This window comes from Alosa sapidissima, chromosome 23, assembly GCF_018492685.1.
Source record: "Alosa sapidissima isolate fAloSap1 chromosome 23, fAloSap1.pri, whole genome shotgun sequence".
NCBI lineage: Eukaryota > Metazoa > Chordata > Actinopteri > Clupeiformes > Clupeidae > Alosa > Alosa sapidissima.
This window is the reverse complement of record NC_055979.1, coordinates 17,522,010-17,534,509: the sequence shown is the minus strand read 5'-3', so window position 1 is coordinate 17,534,509 and position 12,500 is coordinate 17,522,010. Positions and strand designations below refer to the sequence as shown.

Genomic DNA, 12,500 nt, shown 5'->3' with positions numbered 1-12,500 from the left:
GTTTCTTTTGCCATGACGATGCTCACTGTGTCCAATAAACCCAACAGCACTAATTCACCAAATGCTTTGAACAGTCTGTCAAACATATCAGAATGGTATTTATATGTCAAAAAAACATTTTATTTGGCATTGGGAGACAAGAATGCTGCTTGCAAGAGCATCAAGTCTGTGCTAGTAGTTCTTTAGGTTGGTCACTGAGAAGGGATGTATCAGTCTCAGATACTAGGATGTGTTCTAAGCGGCAACTACAGTCTCACCTCAGTCTCCAGGAAGCGGCGCAAGGCTCTTTTCTTCTTGATGCTCTTGCGTCTGACGTAGACCGCCACGCTGAGCGCCACAATCACGATCACAAACAGCCCTCCGATCACCCCAGCTGCAATCAGGGGCGTTCTGAAGAGAAACGGACGACAGGGGACACAGAGAGGTCAAGAAATGACTTTACATTATGTTCTCACAACTGGGGGGGGGGCTTAATTGGTTGATTGATTGGTTATTGATTAATTGATTAATTTAATATTTGATCTACATAAATATCTTTACATAGATAGATAGATAGATAGATAGATAGATAGATAGATAGATAGATGGATGGATGGATGGATGGATGGATGGATGGATGGATTCCTTTTCTAAATCTCCTCTCCATTTTCAGCACAATTAGTTCATATCAGACTGAGAAGTCCTTTACCAAAGGCAATTCTTCAGGCCAGTGTGCTGTTGGCACGACGACAAATCCCAGTTATCGACAGATTTCCCGGGCACCTGATTCAGTGTGCCTTCAGTCTGTCCAGAACAATAATCATCTGATGGCTGGCATGTCGGGCGCGCAGTGGCGTGCCAACTGCCACCCACCTCATGTCTCTCTCAGGCTGCAGAAGCGCGACTGAATGGTGCGAGGCAGAATGGCGAGAGGCCGAGGCCGAGGCCACGAGGCTGATGGGAAATATGAGATGAGATGCTCGAATTGGGGCTCGCTAATGACTTGGCCGTGGCTGCAGGCTGTGAGCGCTCAGAGCTCCGTCTGGCTGTATCAGTGGCAGGGGCAGCACAAAGCCAAGAGAAGCCTCAATCGCATGCTGCCCAACTACTGCGCACTCTGCCTGTTTCACAAAGGAAAAGTTCTTCATGGAGCCTCCATGGACTCCACTGGACTCCAGTAATGATGCTTAGATGCTAGATGCTTAGAGATGCACTGTATCTTTTACACAGGCAACTTGTCTACCATGTTATCAAAAGGTTTTAGATAGCATACAACTCTGATGAACGAATGTAACAGTATCTATGTTCACCATTCTTTTATCTCTACTCACCATTAAGCCTCTCTTTTTCTCTCTGAGTGCCACATGTGAAAATGTGCCACACTGACGATGGCTTAGGCCGAAACGCGTCTGTGGACATGCCATTAATAAATAAGAGAATAAAGAGAATATACTTGAGAGTGCGTTTTTTCTATTCTAAGTTGTCACTTTTTAACTCGCACCCGAAATTGTTGTGAGATTTGAAGTTGTACTCTACTACTTTGAAGAAGTACACTACTACATGTGTAAAGGCGCCTGTGAATTGAGGATGCTAAATAAGGAGGCAGGTGAGAGAGACAGAGAGAAAGAGAGAGAGATAGATGGAGAAAGAAGAAAAACCGATCGCTCCAAAAACCGATCGCTCCGCAAAGGCGGCAGCGCTGCTAAATGCAGCAGGCGTAGCAGGTGAACGATGTTGTGGGGGGGAAAAGAGTGACGTTTGACCAATCGATTCCCGGCAGCCAAAAAAATGAGCTTGGAATTTACTGAGGGGCTGAAGTGGAGGGTAATGAGAATCCAGCCTAGGTTAGAATATCAGATCAAAGGAATGGTGTGATAGACAGCACAGGGGAGATGGAGGTAAAGAAAGAAAGGAAGGTAGAGAGAGAGAGAGAGAGAGGTATATGGACAGAGAGAGAGAGAGAGAGGTATATGGACAGAGAGAGAGAGAGAGAGAGAGAGAGAGTGGTATATGGACAGAGAGAGAGAGAGAGAGAGAGAGAGAGAGAGAGAGAGAGAGAGTGGTATATGGACAGAGAGAGAGAGAGAGAGAGAGAGAGAGAGAGAGAGAGTGGTATATGGACAGAGAGAGAGAGAGAGAGAGAGAGAGAGAGAGAGAGAGAGAGAGAGAGAGAGAGAGAGAGAGAGAGAGGAGAGAGAGAGAGAGAGAGTGGTATATGGACAGAGAGAGAGAGAGAGAGAGAGAAAGATTGGGAATAGGAAAAAGAGTGAATGGGCAGAACATAAATGAAAAGGAGGAGAGGTAAAGTGAAAGAGAAAGGGAGAGAGTAAGGAGTTGTATGAGTGATGAGTGTCAAATAGCAATGGAGATGAAGAGACTTGAAAAATATCAAATAGAGGGAGATACAGATAAAGAAAGAAAGAAAGAAAGAAAGAAAGAAAGAAAGAAAGAAGAGAGAATGAAAAAGAGAAAAAGAAAGAATGACAGAGTAAAAGAGAGAAAAAGAAAGTGCGGGAGACCCTAATCGGCTCTAATCAGCTCCTCCTTGTTTTACCGGTGACCTTTCAACCCCCCCCCCGCCTTTCCCCTCACATGGCTGAGCTGCTGGGACACAAAATAAATCAACCTCTCTGCCAGAGCCCTATCTCAGTATGGGATTCAAGCACTTTCCAGATGCTTCTGTGATAGGTATTTGGAAGATGCAGTGTGGACATGGGCAGTGGTTAAAGTGGGACTTGGCAGGTGGGGGAGCCCTAAAATCCAGTCGGTGCGCAACAGGGAAAAATGACTCACCAATGGACAACATATTGAGTATCGTGGTGAAGCAATACATTTTTGACAAGAATTGCTAGCTTCTTGGTCACCTCTGTACATGTGAAAAATTAACTCACCATTTATTTTAACAATATCATCGTGCTATGTCGTTGGTATGAAAGAATATATTTATTATTAATTTATCTGAGGTGGCGGAACTGCACCCCCCCCCCCCCCCCCCCCCCACACACACACACACACTTTAACCCCTGGACATGGGGCTTTAACGTACCTGTCAATCATCCCCACACAGTCTTGGATGCGAGGTCCAGTGCACCTGTCACCAGAGTAAAACATGACGTTTGACATGTTCATGTGTGATGGACAAGCACCAAACAATCATGTAGAGTCCTGACTTGGACATACAGTTCAATCAGCATGCAAAAAGGATCTAATGATCTACAGGGCATACGGTCATATTTTTGCTTCTTAGCAAAGTTAAGAAAAATACTTTATTAGTAAAGAATATGCATTAGTAAAGAACTTTTGCACAAACAAACACACACAAACACACACACACACACACACACACACACACACACACACACACACACACACACACACACACACACACGGCACTCCTCATCCTCTCATGACACACAAAAAACATTTGACAAACCATTTTTCGGTTATGATATGGCATACAAATAATCAACAACTTGAATCATTAGAACGTAATCGGCGATCAATGAATCTTTGAGGGCCGTTCCGTCAGGTCAAATCTATTGGCCATTAGAGGGCTCTGTCCAGCGATATGAGGCAGAGGCCATAAGGGACGAGTGCACATTACGCAGCAAATTAAAAGTGTGCCTGCTGCCGCTGCCAGAAAATTACACTCATCTCAGCAGGACTTCCCTGCAATGACACCGCACTTAAAGTGACACCAAATTGCCAATTAGAAAGCAATTAAAAGCACTGTCCAGTGTGCTGTCCAATCGCTCCGCAAACTCGGGCTGACAGGAAATTGTCGGCACTTCCTGGAGACGGTCGTTAAGGCCCCCAGGGTAGATGCAGGGGGGGTGGGGGGAAGGGGGGGGGGGTGGTTGGAGACTAAGGTGGGGGGTGGGGGGCATCTTCAGTGTTTGTAATAAAACATTCTGACAAAGTCGTTATAAGTTTAGAAGTCCATGATTAGAATTTAGGATCGACTTAAAGGCCATTTCGTAGGGCTTTAACGAGCCTTTAGCTCCATCAACTTTAAGACTCTTCGTTATTAAAGACACACATTGGGTATTCAAACTGTGTATTTGGGAGTGTTCATCGATTGCACTTACATTGCTCTGTCATCCTCTGAACTGTTGAGGTTGCATACCAAATCTTACATGTCACTGAAACAGCATCGCCTTTATTTATTTAGTTAGTTAGTTATTTATGTATTAACTTATTTATTTCATTGAGGAAGCTTAATGTTCCAAAAGATCAATAGACGTGCTGGACTCAGAGGCACTCAAGCGCCAGCTCTCTGCTTCCTGGACTGTCCCTCCTGGTCTGGTGCCATGGTATTTAAAATGCTAGCTGGTATACTGATGCACGCAACCTCTGATCCCAGCCACACACACACACTCATACACACTCATGCACACACACACACACACACACACACACACACACACACACACACACACACACACACACAAACACACACACACACACACACACACACACACACACACAGACACACACACACACAGAGGGAGAGATACAGTATGTCTGATGCTAATCTCAAGTGCCTTATGCCAGTAGAGGGCCCAGACAAAAAAGCAGTGTATCGAGGCAGGATGGATGAGAAAGGGGGTGGGGGGCAGGGGCAGGGTAGGGTTGTCTCCGCGGCAACTGGATTCAGTAATCAGAGGGAGCCGTGGCGAGGATCAGTGAGCTGCCTGACAGTAACCGCCGGCAATGACTGTCACCGTGGAGATGAGGGGATGGGGAGCACTGTGTCGAACCCAGTGGGGGAGGGACTGGTGAGTGCGTGCGCGCGCGCGCGTGTGTGTGTGTGTGTGTGTGTATGTGTGTGTGTGTGTGTGTGTGAGAGAGAGAGAGAGATAGAGAGAGGGAGGGTGGGAGAGAGAGAAAGAGAGAGAGAGAAATAGCTGCATCACCCCACCTCCCAGTTGCTCAAACAGCCAACAAAGTTTGCCAACTAGTATCTTTCTGTAGACCTAAGAGCAGGTTATTGTGTGGTCTGTGTGTGTGTGTGTGTGTGTGCGTGTGTGTACAGTATGTATGTGTGTGTGTGTGTGTGTGTGTGTGTGTGTGTGTGTGTGTGTGTGTGTTCGTGTGTGTGTGTGTGTGTGTGTGTATGTTTGTGTCTGTTTGATTCTGAGTGTGTGTGTGTGTGGGGTGTGTGTGTGTGTGTGTGTGTGTGTCTAGCCCAACATGTGGAGAGGCTGTTTTCCTCTCTTGAGGGCCACAGTGCAGCGTGACTCACACACTCTGGCTGTCTCTCCACAGCCTCTTAGAAGATTTTCTTTCTCCGGAATCTTCCGCCAAGAGAAATGGCCCTTACACACAGACTTTAACTGACTTGAGGGATTCTGAGACTCTTGCCAAATTAATCTGCTGTTTCTCTCTATTTGTCCATCTTACACAAATGAACACAGACACCAGCACTTTCTCTCTCATCCCCGAGGCCAGCTTGACTAACCGTCTCACACATACACAGGCACCCACCTGTATACTCTCTCTCTCTCTCTCTGTCTTTGTATCTGTTTTACATCACTTTGCTCTCTCTCTCTCTCTCTCTCTCTCTGAGCGGAAGTGAGTGCGTGTGCAGAGTGTGAGCGTGACTGAAGGCCGATTCTGGCTTGAGTGAGTGCCCTTTACATTCTAACTTTTCTATCTTTTTGTTTGTTTAATTATTTATTTGTTCGATAGTATTGTTTGTTAATTGAATTGAGAGTCTGCTGCCAGCATTAAGCTGGGTAGTATGGCAACTCCTAAATCAAAACTTGATTGTTTAACCAGGCGGCATGGCGTTAAAGTGGCGTCTAGTGTTAGTGTGGAAGCGTGTAGTTTAGCGGTGGGTAAAATTGTTGGATACGATAATGTATTGTCGGCATCTAGAATGAACAATGCGATCGTTCTTTTTTTGAGTACAATCGAAAAAGCCTATGAAGTTGTTCAATCTGGAATTGAAATTGATGGTTGGCTTGCCCCTGTTCTTCCACTTAGTAGCCCATCTAAGAAAATCACATTGTCTAACGTGCCACCGTTCTTAAAAGATGAGGTGTTAATCAGAGAACTTTCAAAGTATGGCAAAGTGGTGTCTCAAGTTAAGAAAATACCTGTGGGATGCAAGTCAACTTTGTTGAGCCATATGGTGTCTTTTAGACGCCAGGTGCATATGTTTCTGAAACAGGACTGTGATTTTAGCGCAGTGTTCAAGTTTAATGTTGATGGCTATGATTACACTGTTTATGCAACATCAGACTCAATGAAATGTTTTGGTTGTGGTGGACATGGACATTTGGTTCGTGCTTGCCCAAACAAAAAAGATAATGTTAAAGAACAAACTGATACACCTGCAAATGATTCTGAAATTGGTGAGGAAACTGAGCCATCTGACCCGCCCACTATTACGGCTGGTGGTGCAGAGTCTGTGTCTGTAGTGGTAGAATTACATGTGCCGACACCGGATTTATCAAACGTGGTTGAGAAAGAGAATGTGACCGAAAAAGTGACCGAATCGAACGAAGCCGCTGAAATAAAAAAAACAGCGGAGTCTGAAATAATTTTGGCTGCGCCCGCACAAGCCGATGTGATCATGGATGAGGGCAGTTCTTGTGAACCTGCAGGGGTTACGGAGACTGTAGGCCTAGAGGCTGCAGAGTTGGTTAATGAGAGAACTGGTACACAAGCAGAGGAGGCTGGCTGTGAAACGGTCCGAGAGGAAAATGTTTTCAAAATTCCCAAAAATAAACGAAAGAAATCCTCTAGTAATAAAGCTACAAAACAATGGAAAAAAGACATTGATGTTGAGCTACCAACTACAGACAATGACCATGAGAGCGATGGTTACTCCACTGATTCTAGTTTGTCAAGTTCACAATCACAAGAGCTTTCTCAACCGTTAGTTGTCGTGTACTCCACTCAGGAGATAAGCCATTTTTTACAGACTACCAAATTTGTGCGTAATGTCAAGGTTGAGGATTATTTTTCCAATATACAACAGTTCATTGATGATGCCAAATATCTAATGAGGACAAATGAGGACGGAGGTTTTACTGACCAAGAGATGTTTCGCTTGGTTAAGATTGTGCGCAAGTTGAAAAAAGGAGAACCGATTGGAAATGATGGTGATACTCAGTAAAATATGTATGTTTATTTTCTTTGTCTTTTTCTGGTTACTTTCTTTTTTTGAAATGGGCGAAGTTAGAGTCGCTACTTTGAATTTGAATGGGGCCAGAGACGGGAGGAAAAGAACAGAATTCTATGAATTAAGCAGACAGAAAAATATTGATGTTTTCCTTGTTCAAGAGACACATAGCGACTTAACTAATGAAGTTGATTGGGTGAAGGAGTGGGATGGGCGTGCCATACTCAGTCACAATACGTCCTTAAGTGGAGGTGTTGCTATCCTCTTTTCAAAGTCGTTTCTTCCATATTCTTATGATGTGGAAGAGGTGGTTAAAGGAAGACTATTGAAAGTAAAAGCAGTTTTTGAAAATGATGTTTTTGTTTTCATTTGTGTTTATGCTCCTACCTTAGCTGCAGAGAGGATGTGTTTTTTGGATAAGCTTGGTGATGTTCTTGGTGCATGTAATAGTACTGATTTTCTTTTTCTGGGTGGTGATTTTAATTGTACTGCTGATATTTTAGATAGAAATCATGTAGAACCTCATGTAGCCTCTCGCAAGCGTCTTATTGAGTTAATTGAAGCATATGAATTGATTGACATATGGAGATCTTTTCACAAAAAACAAAGGCAATATAGTTGGTCTCATTGTCGTGATAATTATTTATCAATGGCAAGACTTGACCAAATGTACTGTTTTAAGCATTTTTTTAGTGCTTTTCGATGTTCCTATATCAGTCCTGTTGGTTTTTCTGACCATTCCATGGCATGTTGTGTACTTATAAAATCTGCAGTTAAACCAAAAAGTGCGTATTGGCATTTTAATAAGATGTTGTTGGACGATCAAACTTTTAGAGAAGCTTTTGCTGTTTTTTGGGAGAGTTTTAAGTTGGAGAAGCCTTTTTTTCCCTCTTTGCAACAATGGTGGGATGTAGCAAAAATTCAAATTAAACATGTATGTCAAAAATATACTTTCAATGTCAGTAGAGACCTAGCTAGATCCATGAAAACTTTAGAAAAGGAGATTGTGGATTTGCAAAATGTGGTTGATAACAAAGGAAATTCAGAACAAATAGAATTGCTTAAAAGTAAAAAAGTGGAATTGGCTGATTTTTTGGGGAAAAAAACACAGGGCGCTTTGATCCGCTCAAGAATACAAAATGTATCTGTAATGGATGTTCCATCTAAGTATTTCTTTAATTTAGAGAAGAAAAATGGAAGAAAAAAGTTAATTCATGCTGTGCGCTCAGAAACAGGAACATTGTTGACTAAGCCAAATGAAATAAGACAACGAGTAAGGAGTTTTTACTCAGAACTTTTTAAAAGTGAATTGGTTGGAAATCAGGAGATTGAACGTGGTTTCCTTCATGACTTGCCAACGCTTTCAAAGGCTTCAGCAAAGATGCTGGATGGAGCTTTATCATTGAAAGAACTCTATACAGCCCTGATGGGTATGGAAAATGGACGTGCTCCTGGCATTGATGGACTGCCAGTTGAGTTTTACAAAGGCTTTTGGTCAGTATTGGGGAAAGATCTCCATGAAGTGCTGAATGACAGTATAGAGAAAGGAATCCTTCCTCTGAGCTGTCGAAGGGCTGTGTTGACACTGTTACCAAAAAAAGGTGACTTGACCGACTTGAAGCATTGGCGCCCAGTGTCTCTCCTGTGCATTGATGTTAAAATGTTTTCCAAAGCACTAGCAACTAGATTGAGAGAAGTGATGGAACAAATAATACATGTTGATCAAACCTACTGTATTCCTGAAAGGTCAATTTTTGACAATATTTTCCTTGTTCGAGATGCAATTGAAGTTTCTAGTAAGTTAAAAAAGAATTTTGGATTTGTTTTCATGGATCAGGAAAAAGCTTTTGACAGAGTTGAGCATAAGTATTTATGGGGGGTGTTAGAGGCTTTTGGATTCAATTCGGGTTTTATTCATTTAATTAAGGTGCTCTATAATGACATTGAGAGTATAGTGAAAGTTAATGGTGGTTTGTGTCCCCCTTTTAAAGCACTAAGAGGTGTAAGACAAGGTTGTTCATTGTCTGGAATGCTCTATTCCATGGCAATAGAACCTTTGCTTCACAAATTAAGGTGTAAAATGACTGGCTTTTCTCTGTCCAATTGTGAAAAGGTTTTTTGTTTATCAGCATATGCCGATGATTTGGTTGTAGTAGTCAATGATCAAAATGATGTTGATACCTTAAATGATGTTGTGAAGGATTTTGGAGTGATATCATCTGCAAAAGTCAACTGGAAAAAAAGTGATGCTTTTCAGATAGGTGATTGGGTAGATGGACCAGCCAAACTCCCAGAAGGGTTAAATTGGAAAAAAGGGGGTTTCAAATATCTGGGTGTTTTTTTGGGAGATGATAACACTGTACAAAAGAATTGGGATGGAGTCATTGAAAAAGTGAAGGGACGTTTAAAAAAATGGACATGGCTACTACCTCAGATGTCATATAGGGGACGTTGTCTGGTTATCAATAATCTAGTGGCATCCTTTTTGTGGCATCGGCTGGCTGTTTTAGATCCACCATCAGGTCTTTTAATGAAGATCCAGTCAACCCTAATAGATTTCTTCTGGGATAAGTTGCATTGGATCCCTCAGAGTGTCTTGTATTTACCAAAAGAAGAAGGTGGCCAGGGTTTAATCCATTTGCCCAGTAGAGCAGCTGCTTTTAGGCTTCAGTTCATTCAGAGGTTTCTTACTGGGCCAGAAGATCTTGTTTGGAGGCCTGTGGCTTGTGAAATCATGCATAATGTGAGTGGTTTGGGTTTAGACAAGTCTTTGTTTTTCCTGGATCCTCATGCAATACATTGTATTGATTTACCTGTTTTTTATAAAGGACTTTTTAAGATCTGGGGTTTATTTAATGTTAGCCGAATGGAAGAGACTGGTTCTTTGCATTGGCTCCTAGAGGAGCCTCTAATCTATGGATCAAGACTGGACATTTCAAAGAATGTAATGCCTGGATTGAACAGTTATTTATGCAGTACTGGACTTACACGTTTGCGTCATTTGGTGGATGTATCAGGCTCTCTTATGGACAGTGCCACACTGGCTGTACGCATGGGAGTGAGGTCCTTGCGTATGGTGGAGAAGATGTTGCATTGCTGGAGAACAGAACTAACATCACGTGAGCGCAAAATGATAAAGAATTATGTTGATGGCATTTTGATTCCTGATAGAGAAGACCCTTTTCCTGAATTGTCACTTACACCGAAATTAAATGATTGTAAAGGTATTTTTTTGCCCCCTCCAAAAGAAATAGATTTCAGCGAAGTCAATGGTAAATGTCTTTACAAGACCTGTGTTAAAGTGATAAATAAAGAAAGGCTAGATGGAAAGGTTGACACGCCTTGGCGTTCTACTTTTGGTTTAGTAAGTAATGTTCAACCAGAGTGGAAATCTCTATACAAACCACCATTAACTAAAAGAGCTGGGGACTTACAATGGAGGTTACTGCATGGTATTTTGGCAGTTAACTCTTTTATTTCTGTTTTAAATCAAAATGTAAGCCATGAATGTCCTTTTTGTTTGGAGAGAGAGACTGTTTTTCATGCCTACTCAAATTGTTTCAGACTGCCACCTTTGTTTAAGTTGTTGGCAAAGCTATTAGAGTGTTTTGGAGAGTTTTTCTCTATTCAGACCTTCATATTGGGGTTTAAATATGTTCAGAAAGAACGTTGCAAGTGTGAAATGATTAATTATATCTTTGGGAATGCTAAGATGGCCATTTATATAAGTAGGAAGAATAAGATTGAAAAAGACTCTGACCATGATGTAATTGACATTTTTATTCGCCTGGTGAAATCAAGAGTAAAATTAGAATTTGACTTTTATGACACAAAAGGTGATTTTAATTCTTTTGAAGAAGAGTGGTGCCAAGGTGGAGCAATATGCTCATTGGTCGATAATGAATTATTTTTTTCAGGTTATTTTCTTTGATTTTCAGTTTTTCTAAAAAAAGTGATGGTTTTATGGTAATGTGATCGTGTGTTTTGTAATAAAGAGCTGTTAAAATTCAAAAATTCTCTTTCTCCCACTCACATACACTCCTGAGTGCAGTTTTGTGTCTCACTCATATGCACACTCACTAAAGGGTCTCTCAAGGACTCCACTTGTGTCTTTGTCTAAGTCACACACACTGTGCACTGAAGTATGCTTGCCCTTCACACCGATTTACACACACGCACACACACACACACACACACACACACACACACACACACACACACACACACACACACACACACACACACACACACACACACACACACACACACACACAGATATAGACATAGGTACAACTGGTATGGCACAGGTGTCTCTCTCACAAAACCACAGACAGTCACACACACACACACACACACACACACACACACACACACACACACACACACACACACACACACACAGAGATATAGACATAGGTACAACTGGTATGGCACAGGTGTCTCTCTCACAAAACCACAGACAGTCACACACACACACACACACACACACACACACACACACACACACACACACACACACACACACACACACACACACACACACACACACACACTGACCCCTGAGTGCAGTTGGAATGACACGGATGGCACTCGTTGTTGGTCTCAGCGTATTTGAAGATGAAGCTGTTGGCTCCCTGCAGGCCGTCGGGGCATTTCTCCACACAGTTGGGCCCGTCTTTCAGATGGAGACACTTCACACACTGATCAGGGCCCTACAGATAAAGAGAGAGAGAAAGAGAGAGAGAGAGAGAGATACAGAGAGAGAGGGAGAGCGAGAGAGAGAGGAGGATGAAAGGAGGAAGACAACCATGAGGGGAGAGTAGAGTAGGAGGGGAACGGGGGAGGCAGAGAGAGGTGAAAAATTGGGTATGAGGAGGGCAAGTCAAAAGAGGGAGCGAGGGAGTGAGGGATGAAGGAGAGAGGGCAGGAGGAGAGAGAAGCGCATTAATCAGCAGCCTGGAGACAGAGTCCCTCGCACCCTTCAATAACCATAATATATTTTTGACTGAGCCTCAAAAGATACTAGTGTCTGATACCCACATGGACTTCATGTAACTCTGTGTGTGTGTGTGTGTGTGTGTGAGTAAGAGAGGGAGTGTTCATGTGTGTGTTTGTGTGTGTGTGTGTGTGAGTAAGAGAGAGAGTGTTCATGTTTGTGTGTGTGTGTGTGTGTGTGTGTTGGTGTGAAAGAGAGAGCCTTTGTGTATCTGTGGAGTCTATGGGACTCTCAGGGGGAATACTCAATTTTGCTAAGGGGTTTGATAGTGTACATAGTATGTGTGCATGGTTCTCTCTCTTTGTGTGTGTGTGTGTGTGTGTGTGTGTGTGTGTGTGTGTGTGTGTGTGTGTGTGTGTGTGAGAGAGAGAGAGAGAGTGTGTGTGTGTCTAT

General features: G+C 42.8%; 1 protein-coding gene across 2 annotated transcripts in view; it reads right to left on the bottom strand.

Annotated features, from left to right (window-relative positions):
• LOC121698748 (receptor tyrosine-protein kinase erbB-4-like) overlaps positions 1-12,500 on the bottom strand; it is a 266,829-nt gene that overhangs the window by 42,170 nt on the left and 212,159 nt on the right. For both annotated transcript variants that reach the window (XM_042081092.1, XM_042081093.1), the window contains exons 15-17: positions 11,669-11,823; positions 3,026-3,070; positions 258-390 (exon numbers count right to left, since the gene is read on the bottom strand). In XM_042081092.1, the coding sequence (XP_041937026.1) occupies positions 258-390; positions 3,026-3,070; positions 11,669-11,823 (333 nt within the window). The remainder of the gene's footprint in view (positions 1-257; positions 391-3,025; positions 3,071-11,668; positions 11,824-12,500) is intronic.